At 45.2% G+C, this 25,044-nt stretch overlaps 1 protein-coding gene across 3 annotated transcripts in view; it reads right to left on the reverse strand.

Annotated features, from left to right (window-relative positions):
• The window catches only part of LOC311229372 (band 4.1-like protein 1), a 311,906-nt gene that overhangs the window by 11,620 nt on the left and 275,242 nt on the right, over positions 1-25,044 (reverse strand). For 2 of the 3 annotated variants that reach the window (XM_084315458.1, XM_084315457.1), the window contains 3 exons: positions 24,396-24,452; positions 22,869-22,928; positions 21,221-21,316 (listed from right to left, as the gene is read on the reverse strand). In XM_084315458.1, coding sequence (XP_084171584.1) covers positions 21,221-21,316; positions 22,869-22,928; positions 24,396-24,452 — 213 coding nt within the window. The remainder of the gene's footprint in view (positions 1-21,220; positions 21,317-22,868; positions 22,929-24,395; positions 24,453-25,044) is intronic. The other variant, XM_084315459.1, reaches the window with a different exon arrangement.

Here is a 25,044-nt window from a genome sequence, read left to right on the forward strand (position 1 = left end):
GCTCCAGGGCGACGGTAGACAGCCCCGTAGGGTATAGAGCGACGGACAGCTCTGTTGTATGTTAGATGATAGTACGAGTACGTATGTGAGTTAGGGGCAGGGAACCAACCTGCTCTGTTGTATGTTAGAGCGATGCTCGGTTGTATGTTATTATCATAATAATAATATTGATATACAGGTTAATTGAATCGTTTATTATTGAATGGGTTAAATAAGAATTGCAGAGAGAGATGAGATGCGGTTTATTAAATAAGTTTAATTATGAAATAAGAGGGAGTTCGATCTCCAGTGGGGCCTTCTCACACCTAATAAATAGGCAGAGTCTTGAGGGGACACGTCACCAGAAAGAACTGGCGCGCGCTGGGGGTCACCCGTGGGACAAACGTAGAGCGCCGAGTGGGTATCGTTTAGCTGCTGGTGTCACGCCGGAAGACAACAAAACAGGGAACAGCCCTGTAGGATTAGATATGGGTGTTGAGAAGGTGGGGGACTAATAGAGAACAAATAGCGCCATGGGCTGTAGGACACTCACACCGTCCAACAGTCTGAAAGGGCGTGGCCATGGCAGGGGCTTGCAGAGGAAAAAATATATAGAGAACGAGCTGCAGGCCCAAAGCCACGGTAGACTAATAGAAAACACAGGGTCGAGTGTACAGAAAAACTGCCGGCGTGGTGTTTCTGCTTTCAGAGTCTGGAGAGGGCCGACGGCGGTGGAGATGAGCCTCAACCAAGATGACCGACAGGGCGGAGATGACCGACGGGGCGGAGACGGCCAACGGGGCGGAGACGGCCGACGAGGCGGAGTCCAGCGGTCGCAGGCGGTGTTTGCCCAGGGGAGAACGAGGCGGACATCGGAGGGGGCTTCCCTGCGGAGACGCTGTTTAGAGAGCGTTTTGAAACAACAGAGCACGGGCGGTGAATCATGAACAAACAGGGACTTCCTTTCAGAGTCAATCAGCAGATCGAGAGACGAGACAACAGCGAGAAGTCCTGTGTTCATTGATTAGGAGTATGAGATATAAATGGAGGATTCATATATAAGATATATGTATAGAAGGATATATATATATAGAAGGTAGATAAGAGGGAGAACAGTAAAACAACAGGATATAACTATTGGGAGCAGACAGGGGGGGCTCCAATGGTTATGAGTCGTTGGATGTTGTTGGTTTTGGTGGTCGGTTTCGGTTCCCTTTGTGCACGAAGGGGGGCGCAAACAGACATCAGGCAGCAGGATCACTGGGTTGACCGTGGGCCGTCTTCGTTTCTTGTGCACGAGAGACGAGGTTGGTTTGCTTCAACCACAGGCTATTTTTGGCATAATTAATTAAAAAAACAAATAATGATTTATGATTCTGAAGGGGTGATAAGAATCAAGGGGGGATTGAGAGAAAATTGTGGTTTTTTCAATGTATATTTGGTTATAAACTGATATAAAGAGACGCTTCAAGAGGGTAATATTATTATCATCACGGGATGATATTGACGGTGGAGAAGAAGCGGTGTCACAGCACACTGCCAGCGAGGTTGTTTGTTTTGTATTCCTCGGAGACATAACACTGATAGTGAATGTCTCCCAGAGCGAGGGAGAGCGGTTCATTTGAATGAAACAGTAGAGACTGCATTTTAATGTGTGAAAGGTCAGCCGTCGTCATGACAGCACGTCGCATGACAACCAGGAGAGGGGCGGGGGGCCGTTGTTGCTACGACGAACATCTATAAATCGAACGGTGTTTCCGGGTGTAAGGCAGACGAGAATCTGACCAAGAGCGAGTAGGACTGAGATCACACAGAGGACTCTCTCCTCTTATCACGAGAGAGAGGGGGGGGGGGGGGGGGAGGAAGAATGCCACGACATCATTAGCTTCGGCTAACACGAGGAGGGTTTCAGGCTAACGACCAGGCCTGACCACTATTGGACATAACAGCAAAGGGACAATAGAACACACCGAAAGATCATTAGAATAGACTCTTCAAGGACGATACAATTTGATAACATCTGATAACATCTGATTATGAGGTTCTGTTTATAGCAATAAAACAACGCTTTTCCTCATAAGGTATCTCACAGTGTCGAAGTGTCGAATTCTTACGCAGGTGGAGAATTAGGATGGTTTATGGATTGCACTAACGGGGGAGATAAGGATCTTATCAACCAGTATCGGAGACGTCAGGACCATTAAAAGTACACAACGCAGAGGAATTGGATGGAGAGCCAAACAGACGAAGACGTGATACTGGCCAGTTTGATCAGAATCTTACAGTATACAGGGGTATTATGTGTCTATACAGGGGTATTATGTGTCTATACAGGGGTATTAGGTGTCTATACAGGGGTATTATGTGTATATATGTGGGTATTAGGTGTCTATACAGGGGTATTAGGTGTCTATACAGGGGTATTATGTGTATATATGTGGGTATTAGGTGTCTATACAGGGGTATTAGGTGTCTATACAGGGGTATTAGGTGTATATATGTGGCTATTAGATGTCTATACAGGGGTATTAGGTGTATATATGTGGGTATTAGATGTCTATACAGGGGTATTAGGTGTGAGAACAATGTTGTTTCTCTCCTAGCCATGATTTAACACCTCTATTGAAAGCATTAAGATTGTTGCCTTGCGGCAACTGGCAGGTAAACGGCTCCTTTAACAGAGAAGATTTATTGTCCAGATGAGGTTTTGCACGTTGCAATGCGACAGTTCAGACATTTCAGTCGTCTCTTTTCCTTTTAGTCAATAAAAAAACTCCTGACACAATATGTATCTCCTCCATTCCAAGACTGTTGTGGTTCTCTGATTCGACCTGCAGTGAGAGTCTTCCGTATCAGCTTCAGCCCTTAACTAATGTTAACAATACAAGGGGAATGATAGTATCCGATTGTGGAAATTGTACTGTGCCTTTAAAACATTAACAAACATATGTGCGGGGGGCGGGGTGGGGGAAACTGTACATTGGAGGGGGTTGGGTTTAGACATTTACAGGGGCCAGTTTCGAATTGCAGTCTCCCGTAGGTGCTCTTTGAGAGTGGTTTTGAAAGTGCGTAGTGATTCACATTCCTTTACAGCTGTGGGTAGGGCATTCCACATTGATGTGGCATAATTGCAAAATGTGTTTAGTCCCTTGTTTGAGCCGAATCTGGGTTTAACATGATTTGTGGAGCTCCCTCTGGTGTTGTGGTCGTGGTATTCATAGATATATATAGAACACTAGATAGCTTACCCGCGGTGCCGGCCGCCTATTGCTTATTAACAGCGGAGCTCTGCCGCGGAGCATTATGTAGCCGTAATCCGCCATGATTTTCATTCAAAGCTTAGCTCACAGCGCTGCGGTCCTGCTATCCTGCGGTCCGTTGGTGACAAGTTCGAATACTATCAATTTTTTTTTTTTTTTTTTTTGTATTCTTTCGCCGGTTAAGGTTAGGCATGGTTAAGGTTAAGGTGGCATTGTTTCGGAGTTGGTTAAGGTTAGAAGGGTTAAGTTTAGGCGCTGTTAAGGAGCTGGTTAAGGTTAGAGTTTGTCTTAGAGAATGGCAATATTATTTCTATGGTTAAGGTTAAGGTTAGGCATGGTTAAGGTTAAGGTTAAGGTTAGGCATTGTTTCGGAGTTGGTTAAGGTTAGAAGGGTTAAGTTTAGGCGCTGTTAAGGAGCTGGTTAAGGTTAGCGTTTGTCTTAGAGAATGGCAATAGACAGCCTATTTCCGCACTGCCGCTCTCTCGCGCTGCCGCGGTCACATGGTCACATTGTCACATTCTTGCACTCCTCCGCTGTTAAAAAGCAACACGCCTGCCGGCCAATGGAGAGCGACGTCGTCGTAGGGCGGCCATCTTGCCCCCAGGCAGCTCAGCTACTGATAACATTAATGTCTATGGTGCATGTACTATTTAAATAACCATAGATTGCTCAATTCTTTACCGATTTTCAAACGGGTTGGTTTGCTATAAACATCAAAGATGTAGTTATGATACTGCATACTTATATGCATCATAAATGTATCTAAAGATGTTTTTTTACAAATCGCTTGAATCATAGCCACTGTAATAATACTTGTAATAAACCAAACCGTTTGTAAATCCGTCAATATTTCAGCGAGTTATGAGTATTTTTGTCTGTGCAGATCACTCACCCTCCAACAGCTACCATAGAACGTAACAGAAAGACTGACTGGGGCAAGATGGCGGCGGTTCAGCGACGCTGGTGACTCCGCCTTAAGCTATCTAGTGTTCTATATATATCTATGGTGGTATTCACTGACCTTTGGGAAGTATTTTGACATGTACATGGGTACCTTAGTGGTGTAGTGTATCTTGTAGACCAGGCTCATTGCAAGTTGCTGTACTCTGTTGTCTACTCTAAGCCACCCTAGGTTGTCAAAGTGGGCAGGGGTGAGGTGGGTGAGTAAGGTCAAGCAGTAGTCTGACCAGTTTGTTTTGTGATGTTTGTAATTTAGTTTTTAGCACCTTTGAGGTGCTTTGGTACCATGAGGTGCAAGCATAGTCGTAGTACCCTTGAATGAGTGCTCCTGCCAGAGTCTTCAGGGTATTCTTGTTTACCAGAGAGGATATCCGGTACAGGAATCTAGTTTGTTGGTTGACTTTTTTGATTACATTGGATGCCATTTTGTCACAGGAAAGATTTGCCTCTAGGATGGAACCCAGGTATGTAATTTCATCTTTCCTTGTGACACTATTGTCACCCACTGTAACTGAGAAGCCGTCAGTCTTGCTGAGTTTGTTATTTGAACCGAAGAGAATGGACTCTGTTTTACCCAGGTGTAATGATAGTTTCAGCGAGCCAGGTGCAGATGGTAAATGGCTGCTTTTTTATATAGCGCTTTTATCCAAAGCGCTTTACAATTTGTTACTCACATTTTTACTCACATTCACTCACACATTCACACACGGACGGCGGAGGCAACCATGCAAGGTGCCAACCTGCTCATCGGGAGCAATTAGGGGTTAAGTGTCTTGCTCAAGGACACATCGACACGCTGCCCGGGAGGAGCGGGAATCAAACAGGGAACCTCCGGATTGCCAGACGACTGCTCTACCTCCTGACCACTGTCGCCCCCTAAGATTCTGCCTAGTTCCGAGCTGAGGGTTTTTTCAACCTGTAACTTGTTCTTGTCAGAGACCAGCAGGGCTGAGTCATCCGCGAACAGGAACAAGCTGCAGTCACAAGCTGACGACATGTCATTTGCATAAATTAGGAACAGTAGCGGTCCTAGTATGCTTCCTTGTGGAATACCACAGCTCACTGGGAGGGGGGGAGGGGGGGGATAGGGTACCGTTTACCTTCACCATCTGTTCTCTCCCCTCCAGGTAGGATTGCATCCAGCTCACTGATAAACCAATTGCTTTTAGCTTGTCAATCAGAATGGAGTGGCAGAATGGAGTGTCGAAGGCCTTTTGTAGGTCGAGCATGACCATGCCGCAATATTTGCCCGCGTCCACCTCTTGTTTGATGTGGTCGTTCAAATAAAGAAGGCATGTGTCAGTGGAGTGCGATGTTCTGAAGCCAGATTGGAATTCGTAGATTCGATTTTTTTTTCCGCAAGGTACTTTTCGACCTGTTCGTATACTATTTTTTCAATGACTTTCGAGATGGAGGTAAGAATAGAAACAGGGCGGTAGTTGCCTGGGTCTAATTTGCTGCCCCTTTTGTGCAGGGTTTTAAATTTTTTTTAGTACAATATTTTTATTGGGTTTTACAGTACACATTTCAGGTTTTCATTGTCGTCAGTTATTCTTAATTCCTTTTCTCCACAAGATTATACGTATACCCACATACCCCCTCCCCCCTCCCCTTTTCTCTCTCTTAGCATCTTTGATTTTGTTTTTACTGTTCTCATACAGAAATATTACGTACATTCATTGGTACCTCCATTAGAATAGCTCGTACACAGATATAAATAATTGAAAAGAAGAAAAGAAAATGTACATAAAATAAAAATAAATAAAAATAAATAAAAAAATTTAAATAAATGACATCTTTACAACACCTTCACTGATGTGCCTCCGGTCTCTCCCGGGGTCCGGGTCACGGCTGACCGCGGGAGAGAGCGGGGGGACTCATCCTATAGCAGCCCTCCTATATCTTCCCTTCTCAGATATTCATTAAATGGTTTCCATATATCCTTGTAAATCTCTATATTGTTCCTGAGGATATATGTTATTCTCTCCATAGACATGCATTGTGCCATGTTTTTAATCCAAGCACCGATTGTGGGTGCGTCTATTTTCTTCCAATTGAAAGCTATTGTTCTTTTTGCCTGTAGTATAGCAAAATCAATAAATCTAAATTGTTTGGTTCTCAGGTTCAGATTTATTGGATATAAATGTAACAATATCATTTTGGAGTCTAGTGGGATATTCACTGACAGGATATCTTTGATTTTATTCACCACCTCCCCCCAGAACTTCTTGATTTTGTCACATTCCCAAATACAATGTATAAAAGTTCCCCGATCCTTGGTACATTTAAAGCACCTATCTGGTGTGTTGCTGTTGTATTTATTCAGTTTGACAGCGGTTATATAAGTCTGCATCAGCCATTTGTATTGAAGTAGTTTTAAGCTAGTGTTGGCTGTTTGTGTCTGAGCCTCCTCGCATGCTTTGTTCCAGTCCTCGTTTGAGATCTCCTCTCCCAAGTCCAGCCTCCATGACTCCAATCTAGATAATGACGTCTCGTCTGAACCAGATACAATCCAGTTATAGAACATTGATAACAGGCCTTTGCTATTGCAGTTCTTGATGATAATTTTTTCTAAAGATGAAAGTGTAGGAATTACCAGTGATTGGTTTTGCAGAGAGGAAATGAAACTTCTCAGTTGCAAGTATTTAAAAAATATTTCCTTGGGATGCTGTATTTTATTGATAGTTCCTCAAAAGGCATCAAGACCCCATCTTTATAAAGGTCAGATATTTTACTTATTCCTTCTTTTGTCCATAGTTTGAATCCGGCATCCAGTTTGCCTGGTTTAAATGAGACGTTTCCCCAGATTGGGCTGAATTGCGACATGGAGTTGTTTATTTTCATAAATTTCTTTACCTCATACCATACATTAATCATGTTGAGCACTATGGGGTGTGTAGTATGTTTTCTTAAATATTTTGGCTCAGCTGAATACATGTATAAATGTAGTGGTAGTTGCATTGGGTATGCTTCCACTCCCATCCATGATGGTGGATCTTCCTTAGAAAAATAAAACATTACAGTTCTCAATTGTGCAGCCAGGTAATACCAATGAAGGTTAGGACAGGTCAACCCCCCTGCATCGAATGGAAGATACAACAGAGATAGGCGGACTCTAGGACATTTCTTGTGCCATATAAATTTTGAGATGAGAGACGCAATCTTTCCGAACATTCTTACCGGTGGTGCCAGAGGGATATTTTGAAATAAGTATAGGAACTTTGGTAGTATGGACATCTTTAGTATGTTTATCCTCCCTATCACAGAGATGGGCAAGAACATCCATCTCTCTATGGATTTGAATACAGAGTCTATCATAGGTTCATAGTTTATTGATGCTATATTTTCTATTTGGGGTATGATTTTGATGCCCAGATAAGTGAAGCTGTTCGAGAGCTTGAAAGGGAATTCTTGTTGGTCAGCGGTTTTTCTCTCGCTGTCATTAAGCAGCATAAGTGATGATTTTGAGGCGTTTAGTTTATATCCGGAGATACTACCGAACTGATCAATTATATCAAGCAGTGCGGGTATCGATGTATCTAGGTTTTTTAGGAACAAAATGACATCGTCCGCAAAAAGGGCTATTCTGTGATCGTTATTACCGATTTCAATCCCATGTAGCTGTCTGTTAGCCCTGATTGCTATTGCTAACGGTTCGATAGCTAAAATGAACAGAAGCGGTGATAAAGGCGAGCCTTGAGGGCAACCCCTGGTGATATTAAAGGGTTTAGATGTCACTTCGTTTGTTAGTACCTCAGCTACTGAGTTTAGGTGTAGTAATTTGATCCAGTTACAAAAGTAATTTCCAAATCCAAATCGATCAATAACATCAAAAAGATAAGCCCATTCCACCCTATCGAAGGCCTTCTCCGCATCGAGCGAGAGAAGACCTGTGTCCCTCTCTCCTTTTTGGTTGTATAGGATGTTGAAGACCCGTCTGACATTATGAAATCCCTGTCTCCCTTTTATGAATCCGTTTTGATCATCTCCCACTATCTCTGGGAGCACATTCTCTATTCTTTTGGCCAAGATTTTAGTAAGGATTTTGGTGTCGTTGTTTATCAAACTTATAGGACGGATGTTCTCGCATTTAGTATTGGTTTTGCCTGGTTTTGGGAGCAGGATAATCAGGGCCTCTTTCATTGATGCGGGTAGGTAACCATTTTCAAAGGATTCTAGGTACATTTCAAAAAGGGGGGTCACTAATTTATCTTTAAAGTGTTTATATAGGTCAATTGAGAGGCCGTCTGGTCCCGCTGTTTTTCCAGGTTTTAATGCTCCTATGGCCTCTGATATCTCTGTTATGTTTAATTGTTCGTCCAGGTTTTTTTTTTTTTTTTCCGAGATTTTGGGGATGTTAAGGTTATCAAGAAATTTTGTTTGTGTATCTTTACTAATGTTATATTCTGAGCTATATAGTTTTTCATAAAAGGTTCTAAATGTTGTGTTAATCTCTAATGGATCGATTATATTATTTCCATTGCCGTCCTCTATGTTGGTGATTGTCCTCTCAGTCTGTTGTTTTTTAATGCGCCATGCAAGGAGTCTACCAGGTTTTTCTCCTTGGTCGTAATGATTCTGTTTTAGCCTCATCACATTTGCAGCAGCTTTATCGTATGTTATCTCGTTGTATTGAGTTCTAAGTATTAATAATTGTTTTGAAATGAGATGTTCGTTCTGTCCTTTCTGAAACCTTTCATTCTCAAACATTTTGATTTTGGATTCCAGATCTCTAATTTCTTTCGTTCTTTCTCTTGTCGTTCTACTTGTGTAACTGAGGGGTACAATTCCCTGACTGTATTACTAGATATGATACTTACTACCACTACCTTTGTACTTAATATTCGGCCACCCAGTACACGGCATAAATATATTATCATAAACACTCTCACGTAGATGAAACGGATCCAACACAAATGTACGAAGTCGAAACAGGTCTTTATTTCTACACAGCGATGGTGTGTAGAACAAGCACTTAATCACTTAATTACATTTATGAATTGAAATAGTATGCACTTTTATGGCAAAGAGTATTCGTCGGTATATCAATAGAGAATGTCCAATCTCTGAAGGCGCAGGTGGTAAATATACGACCTGGAATAGTTAAGGAATAACAGCAATGATACTTTAATGATTATATACTAGATACACTAGAGGGGGTTAATCCGGTCGCTTGTAAGCCGACAGGAGTAGGAGGGGGGGGGGGGGTAGAATCCGGCTGCCTCGTCCGGCCAAGGGTATCCCAGGTGAACCCACTGTAGTGCCGTTCAATGCGCCGGCGATCCTTGGACCACAGATGAAAGCAGATGGACTCTTTGTGGGCCGGCTCTCTCCGGTCCACGGGGGAGAGACGTGAAGCGACCTCGTCTTGCAGAGCGTCTCCTCACCTTGCGTCCTCTCCAGGGGGGGGGGTTCCAACACACGGCAGTGTCGGGGGTCTTTATCCATGGAATAATCAAAGTATACAAAGCATAATCCGTGCCTGGGAAGGCGGGCTGTCGTCGGTAGAATAATCCGGTATACAGGTCCACTCGCTCGTAGGCTCTGGGGCTCCTCGGGTGCAGCTTCACATGGGGTCAACCACCCTGGGTAAGCAGCCAGTTCTCTGCCCGAAACGATGGGGTACTGACTACGGTAGTATTCTCACCGCACGAAGCACTATATATTAACAGACTATTATTAGCTTAATAGACTACGTCCAACTCGACGATATAGTGCCAAATATGACTATTCAAATATTAATATACACGATGTCTCAATACCGATGGTAGGCGAACTTGGCCTTACTCCCACACGTGGCGTCGCGGGGAGGCTTTACGTCTGTGACTCTATTGGAGGGTAAGAAACTGGACTGAAAAGAAAGTCCTACTTTAGTAGCGCAGTATATATACGCACTATGAACAAATAGTCCCATTAGTGGTGCGGTAGCCAGATTCCTACGCGGAACTAGGACTTGTTCGTACATGTGGAGCGGTACGTTTGAACTGGGTCTAAGGGGTATGGCAGCCTGGCACCAAGGTCTCGACCAATAGTAGAATGGAGACTATTATGGGATGTTCAGTAGGCTAGAATGGATATTCAATGCATATTGTACAAGGAATATACAAGGGATATCAGGGAATATTAGAGAATATACAAATACAATTAAATATATATATATAAATAAATATATATATTCGGTTTAATCTGGCCCTTCACAACAGCCACCCCCTGAATAGGTCCCAGACCTAATCAGTTAAACAGAGACAGATTAATCGCGTTGTCTATTTACACATAAGGGTTTGCTGTAGGGGTCAGTCAACTTCACAAAGTCATAGGGTTGTAGGGTCATGGTCATCATCGATTGTGTCTGGGAGTCGAGGCAGTTCTATGAGCCTCGCCACGGGACGGGTGTAAGTGCGACCCTGGACGAGCACTTCAGCTGCTCGGACCTTGCCGTCGGCACCGGTGATCACTTTGCTTACGCGGCCGGCCGGCCACATAGCTCTGGGCAGTGATTGATCAATAATCATGACGACTGTTCCTTCTGTCAAATTGTCTCTCTCCTTTACCCACTTCTGGCGGGTCTGTAGAGACGGTAGGTAGTGCAGTAGGAAACTGTTCCAAAAACTTGTCGGCTAATACTTGGCTGTACCTCCACATTCGTCGGCTGTTCGCTTCTTCAGGCCGGTACATTGTCTGGGGTAATGCAGGATCTAGCCGCCCCATCAGGAGTGTGTTGGGGGTAACTGGGTCGATATCCGCCACATCACTGGAGACATATCCGAGGGGCTTCGAGTTAAGTACTCCCTCAATCTCCGTGAGGACTGTCATTAGGACTTCTTCCGCCACAGTCTGGGCCCCAAGTACTGCGTACAGGGCTGTCTTTATGGAGCGCACTTCTCGTTCCCAAGTGCCACCGAAGTGGGGTGCGTTTGGGGGGTTGAATTGGAAATCAACCTGTGCTGGAGCGAGGTGGGTCTTAAGTTCTGGGCCCATAGCTTGGAAGCTCTCTCTCAGCTCTCTTTCGCCGCCTTTGAAGTTTGTCCCATGATCGGACAATAGGGTAGACGGTCTTCCTTTCCGTGATGTGAATCTTCGGAAGGCCATAAGGAATGAGTCTGTGCTCATGGTCGGGAGAAGCTCGATGTGTATCGCTCTGGTGGTCATGCATTTGAATACAATACCCCACCGCTTCTCGGTTCCTCTTCCTTTCTTTATGTGCAGCGGGCCAAAGCAGTCCATACCCGTTGAGTGGAATGGCTTGTCACCGATTCGGAGGCGACATGGAGGAAGGTCAGCCATCCTTGGTATGCTGGGCTGCGCGCGCCACTTGCGGCAGTCTAGACATGTTCGCTGGAAGCGTCGTACCGCCTCTCTTCCTTGTAGGATCCAGTAACGACGTCTGATTTCCGCGAAGACTCTTTCTGCTCCTGCGTGATGTACATCCTCATCGTATTTCTTTATAATCAGCTCTGTGACCTTGTGTCGGCTGTTCAATACGATCGGGTATTTAATGTCATCCGGTAGATTGGGGGCTCTGCGTAGGCGACCACCCACTCTGATGAGGGTATGAGCGTCGCTCTCGGGGGCCAGGTGAATTAATCTGCTGTCGGATGGGACGGGCTTTCCTCCCTGTAGACAGGCCAATTCATCGGGGAACGAGTCTCTCTGGGCTCGCTGCAGTAGAAGCAATTCTGCTTCCTCGTAGTTAGCTGCTGACATATCAGCGGGGGACTTGCACTCCGGGTGGTACCGCAGGAATGTTCTTTGTTGTGCACTCTCTATGGACGTGCAATCGTCTATGTTAGGGTCGGTGGAGGCTACGGTGCTCAATCCACAGAACACAGACTTCTTATTTTCCACCTCCTCTGGACTTGCTTCCCTCGGGATAGGCGTGGGCCACTGTCCTTCCGGGAGTCTTAGGAATGCGGGGCCGTCACTGTAGACATTGCGACGGGTGAGGTCATCCAGGGGCATCCCCCGGGTGATGACGTCAGCTGGGTTCTGTTTTGTATCAACGTAGCGCCACTCTGTTTCTCCGGTTAACTCTTCGGTTAAGTCTTGAATCTCGGTGACTCTGACTCCCACGAAGACTTTGTACTTGCATGAGTCCGATTTGATCCAGGCGAGTACCGTCGTGGAATCTGACCACAGGATTGTTCTAGACACCGGTATGGTGAGCTCACGTTGGATGAGCGTGGCTAGGTGCGCTCCGGCTAGGGCTGCGCAGAGCTCTAGACGTGGGATAGATTGTTGCTTGCGTGGGGCTATTCTCGAGCGGGCGAGGACAAATGCTGTGTAGATCTCTCCCCCCTGGTCTTGGGCCCGCAAGTAGGCTACTGATCCGTATGCGACCTCTGAGGCGTCACTGAAGACGTGTAAGTCCATTTTACATGTCTCTGGCCTCACCGTGGGTGGGAAGTAGCTTCGGCGCATATTAACGCCTGGGAGTGAGTGGAGCTCCATCTCCCACTCTCTCCAGGTGGATGCAAGGTGTGCGGGAATGGGGTCGTCCCAGCCCTGGTCCTTGTCCCACAATGCTCGTACAATCATTTTTGCCCTGGTGGTGTACGGTAGAATACATCCTAGCGGGTCATATTGTCGGGCGAGTGTTGTGTACACACTCCGTCTGGTGGTCGGCGCCGCCGCCGGCCTTCCCTGCTCCGTAGTCAGGGGCTTGTGTCTGTAGTGAAGCGAATCTGTTTTGAATCGCCACACCAATCCCAGGGTCATCTCCTGGGCTTCTCCCGGGATTGTAGCCATCCAGGTCTCGCTGCTGGCTGCCTTGTCCTCGGAGGAGAGGCTGCGCAGTACTTGCGGATCGCTGCTGGCCCACTGCCTGAGATCAAAGCCGCCTTTGATCAATGAGGCGCGGAGTTTAATCAGGAGAGCCTCGGCTTCTTCCTGGGTTGAAAGGCTTTGTAGACAGTTGTCTACGTAGAAGCTGTTCTTTACGTGTTGCAGGAGTGCGGTTTCTCCCTCTGTGACTCGGGAGTGGAGACATCTAGTGGCTGTACTTCGGTTGAGAGATTTGGCGAGCGGGCCTTGGAGAGTCCATCCCAAACGGGTCTCGACTGCTGCAGGACAGCCTCGGGGTCCGGTATGAACCCGGTCTATCGGGACAATGAGGTCTGCATGGTCGGAGCCTATCAACAGGGTCGGCATAGCATTGTCTATGAGCGGGATCGGTAACTTGCGCAGATGTGCATATTTCTCCATCAGCTTGGCGACGGGGTATGTGTACCGCGACAGTCCTATTTCTTGGCTGGTGAAAGCGTCTGCAATCTGGTACCGTCGCTCAGGCTGGCCGCTTGCTGCGATAGAGAATGAGACATTCTCGCCCTTTATCGTCTTCAAATCTCGTCTTATTGTCCGAATTGTCATTTGGGTTTCGCTTCCCCGCAGCCCTAGCTGGGCCGCAGCGGAGGCGAGCAGCAGGGTCTTCTCTGACCCGTCATCGAGGACGGCGTAAGTGTCCAGGACTTTATTCTGGTAGCTTAGTGTCACACGCACTACTTTTAGGAGTACTCGGGCTCCACTGCTGCTGGCGGGATCGATGTACATGACGCTCGCTTTGCGGCTGGATGGTGCAGGTGAAGGGCGCCGTCTGTTACTGTCGTGAAGTATGTCCAGATGGGCTCCATCGCACTTGGTGCACCTTTTCTTTAAGCGGCATTCGGCTGCCATGTGTGAGCGCGCACAGCGAAAACAGCGCTTGTTGGACTTTATCCATTGACCTGCTTCCTCCGCGTTCAGCTTGGGGAAGGAGTCACATTGCGCTAGCCAGTGTTCTTTCTCACAGTAGGGGCACACTATCTTCCACTTCTCCGTTCTGGAGGGGGTACTGTGGCTCCTGCTGCTCGGTACTGACTCCGATTGGTGCATCACAGTCACCGATCTTCTTCCATCATTTAGTCGTCTGGTTCCTTCTCTGGAGCCAGGGGTGCTCCGTCCGAATGTATCTAGCCGTAGGCTGCTGACTTCTCTCGCCAGGAAGTCTGCTAGATCGAGGAGGTTCGGTTCGGGGCCATTCGGGTCTCTGTGGTCCCTCTGCCGCCTAAAGCGCTCCTGACGAGCGGGCGGCAGCTTCTCCAGGATCCTTTCCACATTTGAGTTGGCGTAAAGTTCATGCCTCCCCTTCTCTCTTTGCGCTCCCAACATCCCTACCAGGGACTGCACTCTGATGGACAGGTCGTCCAGTGCTCGATTGTCTATTGCTGGGGGTAAGCGGTCGATGTGTCGGATCTCCTGGATCACGTAATCCCATATGCGCCCATACCTCTGGTCCAATGCTACCAGCGCTGCTGTGTATGGGGTGGTGGAAGTCGCGTAGGCGAGCGCTATATTATGTGCGCGGGGTACCTTTAAGTGCTTCAGTAGGATGGCGTATTTGTGGCGTTCATCCAATACATCCACCAACATGGTCTCCAGACACATGCGGAGTTCTGTATACTGGGCCCGGTTCTCTTGGGTGAAGTCGGGTACCATAGGCGTGCCAATGTATGACGCTGACTGTGGATACATCGGCGAGCGTTGGGGGAGAGGCCTCCTAGGCGAGTCTCCTCCCGCTCCTTGGTATGGGCTGGTACCGGCAGTGTACCATGGCCCGCTTGTCCAGGTGCTGTTCCTCGGTGCGGGTCGTGCGTCGTGCTCACCCGGGTATAGAGTCGGGGGTCTGTAGCGCAGCTCCGCGGGAGTATAGCCTGGGCTGTACCGGGCCTCCTGGTCCGGTAGAGTACTGTGCTGTCTTCGGGCGTGGTTCTCCTCCTCTTCCTCTTCGTCTTCAGTTAGGTCATCCAGTGCTTGTAGTCTCTGGTTTAGCCTCTCCACAGGATATGCTGCTCCTTCCCGGTTGCTAGGTCTCGCTTGGACCGGTGGGGGGAGGTGGTCTGTGGGGGGTATAGACCTCGTCTGTTGGTCAAGTTCAGGGTTGTTTACTCGGCTAGGGGATGCCGCCCTGGAGGTGTGTCTAGACGAGTTCCTGGAGCCTCTGGCGGAGGGAGAGGGTGTTGTCCGTCTGATCAGCTGTTCTATTAGTTGCGACTGCTGTCTGTCGCGCGCTGCGTCCCGTTGAGCACCGGCTCGTTCTCGGGCCACATTCTCTTCCATCTGAATGCGTCTTATTTCTAGACGTATCTGCTCGTGTTCGCTTCGCTGCTGGATCTGCAGTCGGTCGCGTTCAGCAGCGGCGTTCAGGCTGATGAGGAAGGCCTGCTGTAGGGTCCTCTCTGCCTCGCTGGGAGAAGGCGGTTGTATAGGGGAGCCTTCCCTCGGGGTACTCCTTGCGGAGCCTTGGAGTTCTATCTCCACGGTGCTCTCCCCGTCTTCTTCCGTGCCGAGTTCTCTCTCGGTAGCGTTGTATTCCTCCCGGGACTCATCGGGGACTACTTCTTCAGTACTGGCGGGGTGTGAAGTCATGTCTGGTTCCCACTGGTCCCCACCGTGAACTTGGTCAGTTACATTAGAGCCCGTAGGGGCCTCTATGGTCGGGGTAGTCTGGGCGTTGGGGTTAGACATACTTTTACTTTCTAGTTTTACCGCGTTTACTGTTAGTAGAAGACTAGGTTGTTGACTGACAGCGTAAGCCTCTAAGTACTGAGGGAGCCGTCGTTCGCGCTGCGGGCGTTGGTTAGGAGGATCGTTTCGTGGAGTGTTCATCATAGGCCATTTCAATATTAATAACACTATATTAATATTACACTAATTACCCTCCGGCTCGAAGGACCAATTGTAACTGAGGGGTACAATTCCCTGACTGTATTACTAGATATGATACTTACTACCACTACCTTTGTACTTAATATTCGGCCACCCAGTACACGGCATAAATATATTATCATAAACACTCTCACGTAGATGAAACGGATCCAACACAAATGTACGAAGTCGAAACAGGTCTTTATTTCTACACAGCGATGGTGTGTAGAACAAGCACTTAATCACTTAATTACATTTATGAATTGAAATAGTATGCACTTTTATGGCAAAGAGTATTCGTCGGTATATCAATAGAGAATGTCCAATCTCTGAAGGCGCAGGTGGTAAATATACGACCTGGAATAGTTAAGGAATAACAGCAATGATACTTTAATGATTATATACTAGATACACTAGAGGGGGTTAATCCGGTCGCTTGTAAGCCGACAGGAGTAGGAGGGGGGGGGGGGTAGAATCCGGCTGCCTCGTCCGGCCAAGGGTATCCCAGGTGAACCCACTGTAGTGCTGTTCAATGCGCCGGCGATCCTTGGACCACAGATGAAAGCAGATGGACTCTTTGTGGGCCGGCTCTCTCCGGTCCACGGGGGAGAGACGTGAAGCGACCTCGTCTTGCAGAGCGTCTCCTCACCTTGCGTCCTCTCCAGGGGGGGGGGGTTCCAACACACGGCAGTGTCGGGGGTCTTTATCCATGGAATAATCAAAGTATACAAAGCATAATCCGTGCCTGGGAAGGCGGGCTGTCGTCGGTAGAATAATCCGGTATACAGGTCCACTCGCTCGTAGGCTCTGGGGCTCCTCGGGTGCAGCTTCACATGGGGTCAACCACCCTGGGTAAGCAGCCAGTTCTCTGCCCGAAACGATGGGGTACTGACTACGGTAGTATTCTCACCGCACGAAGCACTATATATTAACAGACTATTATTAGCTTAATAGACTACGTCCAACTCGACGATATAGTGCCAAATATGACTATTCAAATATTAATATACACGATGTCTCAATACCGATGGTAGGCGAACTTGGCCTTACTCCCACACGTGGCGTCGCGGGGAGGCTTTACGTCTGTGACTCTATTGGAGGGTAAGAAACTGGACTGAAAAGAAAGTCCTACTTTAGTAGCGCAGTATATATACGCACTATGAACAAATAGTCCCATTAGTGGTGCGGTAGCCAGATTCCTACGCGGAACTAGGACTTGTTCGTACATGTGGAGCGGTACGTTTGAACTGGGTCTGAGGGGTATGGCAGCCTGGCACCAAGGTCTCGACCAATAGTAGAATGGAGACTATTATGGGATGTTCAGTAGGCTAGAATGGATATTCAATGCATATTGTACAAGGAATATACAAGGGATATCAGGGAATATTAGAGAATATACAAATACAATTAAATATATATATATAAATAAATATATATATTCGGTTTAATCTGGCCCTTCACAACAACTTGTGTAGCTTATAATTTGACCTCTAATATATGCCTTGAAGGCTTCCCATCTAATTGTGGCTGACGTTTGAGTCGTGTTAATTTCAAAGTATATATCAATTTGTTCTCCCAAAAAAAGTTAAGATTTTGGATCTTTCATCCATTTTGTTTGAAATCTCCATTTATGAGGTTTGTGTATCAGTTTTGGTTCCACATATACCATAGATACAGCTGCATGGTCTGATATGACTATGCTGTTGTGTTTACATCCTCTAATGTTAGGTAGTAGTTCTGTTGATATCAGGAAGTAGTCTATTCTGGAGTAACTTTTGTATGTACTCGAATAACAAGAAAATTCTTTCTTTGATGGATTTAGGTGCCTCCATATATCCAGTAGGTTCAGCTCTTTTATAAAATAGTGTAATGTTTTCCTGCATCTTGTGTGGGTGTTATCCACTCCGAATGATCTATCTTCCTTTGGGTCGAGGGTGCAGTTAAAGTCCCCAGCGATAATATATTTGCCTGGTAGTGTTGAGATTTTTAGAAATAGGTTATAGAAGTTAACGTCATCATTATTTGGTCCATATACGTTGATTAAATTGAGGTGTTCAAAGAGAAGGCGACCTTGTATAATCAAGAATCTACCATTAGGATCCTTTATCACCTCTTCAATTTGGAATGGAATAGACCTGTGTATTAGTGTCATTACACCTCTAGCATTGGTAGAGTATGATGTTGAGAAGACCTGTCCTGGCCACCTCTGTTGTATTTTAGGTGTGTCGTTCGCTAGTAAGTGTGACTCCTGTAAAAACACAATCTTGGCTTTTAGTTGTTTTATCCTGTTCATAACTTGTTTTACTTTAGTAAGCTTTTGAAGGCCTCTGCAGTTCCATGAAATATATTCAATTAAGGTATCTGCCATTTTGCATTAGTTGTTTTGTCTCCCTGAGACTGATGCTGATGTCATGGTGTAACAATATAGAAATAAGAAGAAAATAAAAACTAATAAAGTTGGTTGGTACCATAATACAGAGAGAGAAATTACCCTACCCCTAACATGCCCGAGTTGGCCACTCGGGCAACCCTTAACCCTTACTAAGTAGCTTCCTTTTCGAGCTCGAAATATGTCCACATCACTGTGAGGAATCATATTTCCTTTACCTCTACTCTATACTACCTGAGGTGTGTGACCGTTGGTACAAGAGAAATCAAAAATCAAACATGAACATCAAATATAAATCAAGTGTGTGAACTGTTAAGCATTGGTATTACAGTACATATGGCTTATGTCCACCTAGAATATAACTTTTGGTACACTTTTAGAGAGCTGTTTAGCCCTTAAAATAAACGTGTGAAAGTGTATATACATATATACACACATACACATATATATATATATATATATATATATATATATATATATATATATATATATATATATACATACACATATACACACACACATGGAAAGTATATATAAATTTTTTTTAAAAACAATAAAAAAAAACATATCACTTGATTCATTTTTTTTTTTTTCTTTTTTTTTCATAAACAATCATTCGTTGACATTCAAAAGTCAACTGATTAGCTGCCAGAGTCTTGTTTGGTGCCATAACATATTGGAAAATATAACTTCGAAAGTGCAGGGGGGTTACTCTTGCAATTTTGAAGTCTTTGGGTACGTGTCCCTGTTTTATGGAGATGTTTATTATGTGTGTGATGACTGGGGTGATGGCGACTGCTGAGTCTCTGAGGAATTTGGAGGGGATGTTGTCATGGCCAGTGGCCTTGTTACGTTGGAGGGCACTCAGTTTTTTGAGTACCTCAGCTGTTGTTACCATTTCTAGTTTGAAATAGTCTTTGTGGACCCCTAGGTTATTGTAGTAGGCTATGATGTGTTCTACCCCAAAATGCCCTGAGTGGGAGGGTAGTTTATATACCAGTGTTGTGGCTATGTTTGTGAAGAAAATGTTTAAGTAATTGGCCACATCCAGTTTGTCTGTGATGAGCGTGTTGTCCGTCTTTATGTTTATGTTTGAAAATCTGGTTATACATTTTTTTTACTGCAACCTAGTTGATTATTGAATCATTTCCAAAGTTCACGGGTTTATTTTTGTTTTCCTCAGTTCTGTCATTGATGAAATTCTTTTTTGCAGTTTTGATCATGGAGTTTACGTCATTTCTTAGTCTGTTTCTTTGCAGTTTGAGTTCATATAACAGCTTCAGTAAAGGCATTGTTTGATGGGCAGACGACAACCACTTCCGATCCTAGTTTTCCTGCCAAAATGTCCACCGGGGAATTATAGATGTGGTGGAAGTGGAATGCAGTTGTGGTGCAGCTGATCTGTATCCGCTTCCATTAATTTGTGCTAAGCTAGGCTAGCTTTCTACTGAACGCATAGAGAGGGAATTGGTATCTATGAATGAATGAATGAATGAGAACTTTATTTAACAGCAGAATGGGTACAATACAGTACGGCTCAATACACACAATTGTTAACACTTCTTTCGCCAACCACGTTGTACGACGTGTTTCAAGTTAATGCAAATTCTGCCAGACCACGGCGTACAACGTTTTTTTGATCATATTTCATATTTTCGCCATGGTATTCATATTTCACACACGGAGCCTTGTCTGATGCTGTGGGACTCGGCACAACTCTGCAACGCTTCAATACTGCCACCTGGTGGATGAACGGCGAGTTGCCAAACCGGAAATGCCGGTTGGATATCGGTGCGTCTCCTAAATCCGTCCGGCCACTCGCATATCATCGCAGGACTCTAGCCACACACCGTGGATATGGATCGCTACCATAACTCAATAATCGACATGATTTGGGCGTGTATTAGTATTATACAAACCGGAAATGGATCGCCTCGATCCCCATCAAATAACTGGGATCTGTTTGCTCCAGTATCAGCGCCCAACGGTAAGAGGAGGCTGCCGTGACTTTCAGCGTTTTTGTTTATTATTATCCATGCAAACTGCTCTGATCTATATATCACCCATACTACATAAATCATTTAACGACGATCACGGAATTATAAACGACCCACCCCCCCCCCCTCCGTTCACCCACGCATGATCAGTCATAACGTTTAGGACCATGTACAGTTGAAATTTTTAATATAGCGTGGATCGGCAACAAACGGCATTTGATAATGTATATATGCATTTATGCCTATATCTCACGTTCTAGGAATTACTGCAGAAAACGATAAAAACATATTTATATTCTAGACGGTATTTTTGTATGAATGTGTGAATGAAAAAGGAAAACGTTCCTACATCCTGAACGATAGATAATCGATGTTGAATGGGCCATAGTAATGTCAATTTAGCAATACAATTTAAAAAGTTATAGCCCTGTAAAGAAGGTGAACATCTCCATAGACTTACAGTACTGGCAGAGAATGGTATGAGACGGGCAAACTCCGTGGCAGTTAATGTGTTAAGGGGATGCAGACCAGAGAAAGACGTTTGTCTTGTTTACATCAGGGTCCCCCATTTTCAATTCATAGTGACATTTATGACATACACAACATACATGACATTTATGGCATAGGGACATACATGACATACAGGTATTTAGTACTGTTACATTTGTGACATATACGATATGCAAATATACAGTACTGTTACCCATAGATCCTGACAGAGTATATACATATGATGGGGAGGGGACTGGACATTAGGAGGGGGTGGGTGGGTGGGAGAGAAATATACATACGGTGGGGAGAGAATATATACATACGGTGGGGAGGAGACTGTACACATCTACCTAAGCACATTTCCTATAATGTTGCCGTGTTCCTTTAAGGAGTAACACTTTAATGTGCATGTAATCACACTCAGTATAAAGCAGTGATTGTATGTGGCTGAATAAAAACATACCTTGGTAACTTGAGTTGTGGTTGCAGAGGTGACGCTCTCTGCGGTGACAGTCAGAGGTGATACTACAGATTCTCTCCCCAGGGTGCCTGCCTTCACCTGCAGTCATTAGAGAGGCTCAGTACCACTACACAGTCCACACACACAGGCACGCACACACACACACGCACACACGCACACACACACACACACACACACACACACACACACACACACACACACACATATATACACACACACATGTTCAGACACACACACACACACACGCCCACACACACACACAGGTTCAGACACACACACACACACCACGCGCACACACCACACATACACACCACACATACACACAGGTTCAGACACACACACACACACACACATACACACACCACATATACACACACACTGACCACAGACACACACACCACACACACACACAAGTTCAGACACACACACACACATACACACACACCACACGCACACACACCACACACACACACAGGTTCAGACACACACACACCACACACACAGGTTCATACACACACACACACACACACCACCAGGGACGTGAGAAGGGGGGGTGCGGCAGGGGCTGCAGCACCCCCTGCTGGATGGGAGTGTAACTGCAACTGCAAGGTTGTTTTGGATTTTATTCCAAATTTGTAACCGAGGCTACTCATGTCACAGAGCGGAACGGCACTGCAGATTTACCCTACTCTTGGAATTCATTCAGATCGTCATAGGGGCGCTGTCTCGATAATGCAGTGTTATTAACAGCCGACGCATGAACCGGTTGGGATTCGAATAGACGCGGCCTGGAAGCGTCAACGCGGAACTGGAAATCCGTTGGTAAAAAAAATAGACACAGCGGCTGCGCCCTGCCTGGGATAGTTTAACTTTTGGGACGCTGAATTCGCAGTAAAGGAATATATGAACAAGCCAGCAGAACTATCCGAGCCCCCGGGAGGGTGATCGAAGACCTTTTGCATCATGTCGGCGATCATGTATGCGGGGAACGAATTGCAGAGGGAGCCGGGAGGGCGCAACAGCCAGGTGGGGTAAGCTGGGCTGTGATGTGTGCATCAGAACGGTTGGGCAGCGGTTTTGATTGAAAAGTTTGATTGAAAAGTTTATTAACAGATTGCAGAATGGGTACAGTACAGTACAGCTCAATACATACAATTGTTAATGGGATGCAGACCAGAGAAAGACTTTCGTCTTGTTTACATCAGGGCCCCCCATTTTCAATTCATCATAGTATCCTCTAGTGAACGAGATTGTTGGTTATGACGTGACAGACAGTGGAGCTGTTTGCAGATAGCGAGCATTTTGACGTGTTGCGTGGTGGTGATGTCTCGCAGACAATACAACTACAAGTATAATTATATAATATATATATTTTATATTAAAAAAAAAATATAAAAAAAATAATAATAATAATCAAAAACGATCGATATCTCAGCACCCCCACTCCCCGCGGACTTCTCGCGTCCCTGCACACCACACACACACACAGGTTCATACACACACACACACACCACACGCACACACACAGCACACACGCACACACACCACACGCACACAGCAACACTAACACTGTGAGCATGTTCTGCCATCTTAGAAGCTCTAGTCATTCAGGAAGATATGAAGCACTTACAGGGGAGCCGTTTTGTTTAAGGGTGCCTGGTGTCTCTTTACTGCTCACAACTCCACGGTTCTGAAAGGGAAAAAATATAACTTATATATTATTATTATTATTATTGATTCAATAAACAAGCAAGAGGTATATATGATCAGGTCATCTTCAATGATCATATAGGGAAGCTGTGTAGCACTTTTTCATAAATTGACAGAATGATCAAAAGCGTTTAAAGAGTAATTAAATGCATGGTCATTTTGCTGCCCTCTAGTGATAGTTATTTTCACCATGCTGCACCCTCTGCTCCACCCCAATCAGTGATGTCAGAGTCTTTCGAGGTACTATCAGACACTCTGACATCACAGATTTGGGTGTGGCATATGCAGTAAAATGAGTGTGTGTTTATGTGTGTTTAATTACTCTTTAAGGCAACAGCATAGCAAGTAGCAACATTAAGCCAGTTTCATGAACACAAGATTTCTTGAAGATTTTCTTGAATTAAGAACAAAGTAATTGCTGTCCCATAGAATTATCAACGTTCAGGTAGGATGACGTGACTGAGGTTGAATCTTGTCAAAATCTTGTAGGGTCCACCTTTACTGTGAGGCCTGATACACTAAGCATGGAGAGAACCCATGAACCTCAAATGGTTGATGGTACTGGAGCAATAATAGTCAGTAGGGATGCACCGATATAAACGTTTTGGCCGCTATCGGTAACGAATAATACATTTTCATTATCTACCTAAATCAATATGGTGTGGTCTATATTAAATGTACGCTACAGGAATCCACATTCGCACATACTGAAAATGATATTTAATGAAAACTTATATTTCTGCTATTTCAATGCTGTTGTGTACATAAGTACCCAAACAATCTTTCAAAATATGCCCAGTTCTGGTCATCGAGCAGATGCCGATAAATAAAATACAAATATATAATATATAACCAGCCAATATATGTTCACAGATATATATCTGCCCATTAGTCTGATGCCCCAGTCTGCCTCAGGGCAGCTCTGGCTGCAATTGTAGCTTACCACCACCGGTATGACTGTGTATGAATGAATAATGGACTCTGTAAGCGCTCTGGGGTCACTGGGATGTCATGAAGAGCGCTATATAAATCCAATCCATTATTATTATTATTATTATTATTAATAATATCGGTCACCAATAATAATGCCAATAAATAAAGAAATCACAGATATTGGCCAATACATTACCAACATGGCCACAGATATATGGTGCATCCCTAACATTAAGCTCTACAGAAACCTCTTTGAAGAGGTGCCTACAAGATTTAAAATGTTATAGCCTGTAATAATAATAACAATAAAAAGATTTGATGAAGCATATAGTCATGGTTGCTATGACTATACTGTTCATCTTTATGTGTTATTTATAAAGGCAGTCTTGTTGTACACCAATCTAAGGCAAAATAGCATCCAAATTCACAGGCCGTCACCACTAGCACATGCAGTCAGCTGGCGGGTGGGGTGGGGGGGACAGCCAAGCCTTTGTACTGCTGTGGGTAGACGTACCATGTCTCCCTCTGCTGGCGGAGACACGTCGCTACAGTTGACGTCATCATCCATTTGCTGTGGATAGACACACAAAAGCTACTAGTCTGAATTAAGTGATCAGCTGAAAAAAGGCCATTGGAGACCAGGGTGCGGTCGCTGACACCTTTGAAACCCCCGACTCAATGGAGACACTGCACTTCAAAGGCACCCCTCAAAGATTATTGCCACATTAGATGAATGGCAAGAGAGACAGTAATTACATTTTAATCAGGCACCTGCCGGGCAGCCTAACCTCAAATCATTGCCTCTCTGGGAGATGAATAGCGCTCCCGCCTGCACTCAACATTCTCATTAATTGCCTGTCAATACATTAATCACTGCATAATGATGCTATTATGTGATTGAAGTCCGGCACATATGACCATTACTTCATTTGACTTTTAATAAAGTGTTTATATAACTCTATTCTTCTGAAACCACTTCTCCCTTTCAAAATGATAGGTCTTAACGCCTCACGTCTCCAAAAACATCTGCCAAAACCTGACAGGATCACTTGTGCTGTGAGAATAAATTATCCTTACACGTCCCGACACATCCGTGCCCTCTTCCTCCCTCAGAATGTTATGTTAAATGTAACGGCACTGATGTCCTGTGATGCCTGCTCGCA

The sequence above is a fragment of the Notolepis coatsorum genome (assembly GCF_963971535.1).
Source record: "Notolepis coatsorum genome assembly, chromosome: 6".
NCBI lineage: Eukaryota > Metazoa > Chordata > Actinopteri > Aulopiformes > Paralepididae > Notolepis > Notolepis coatsorum.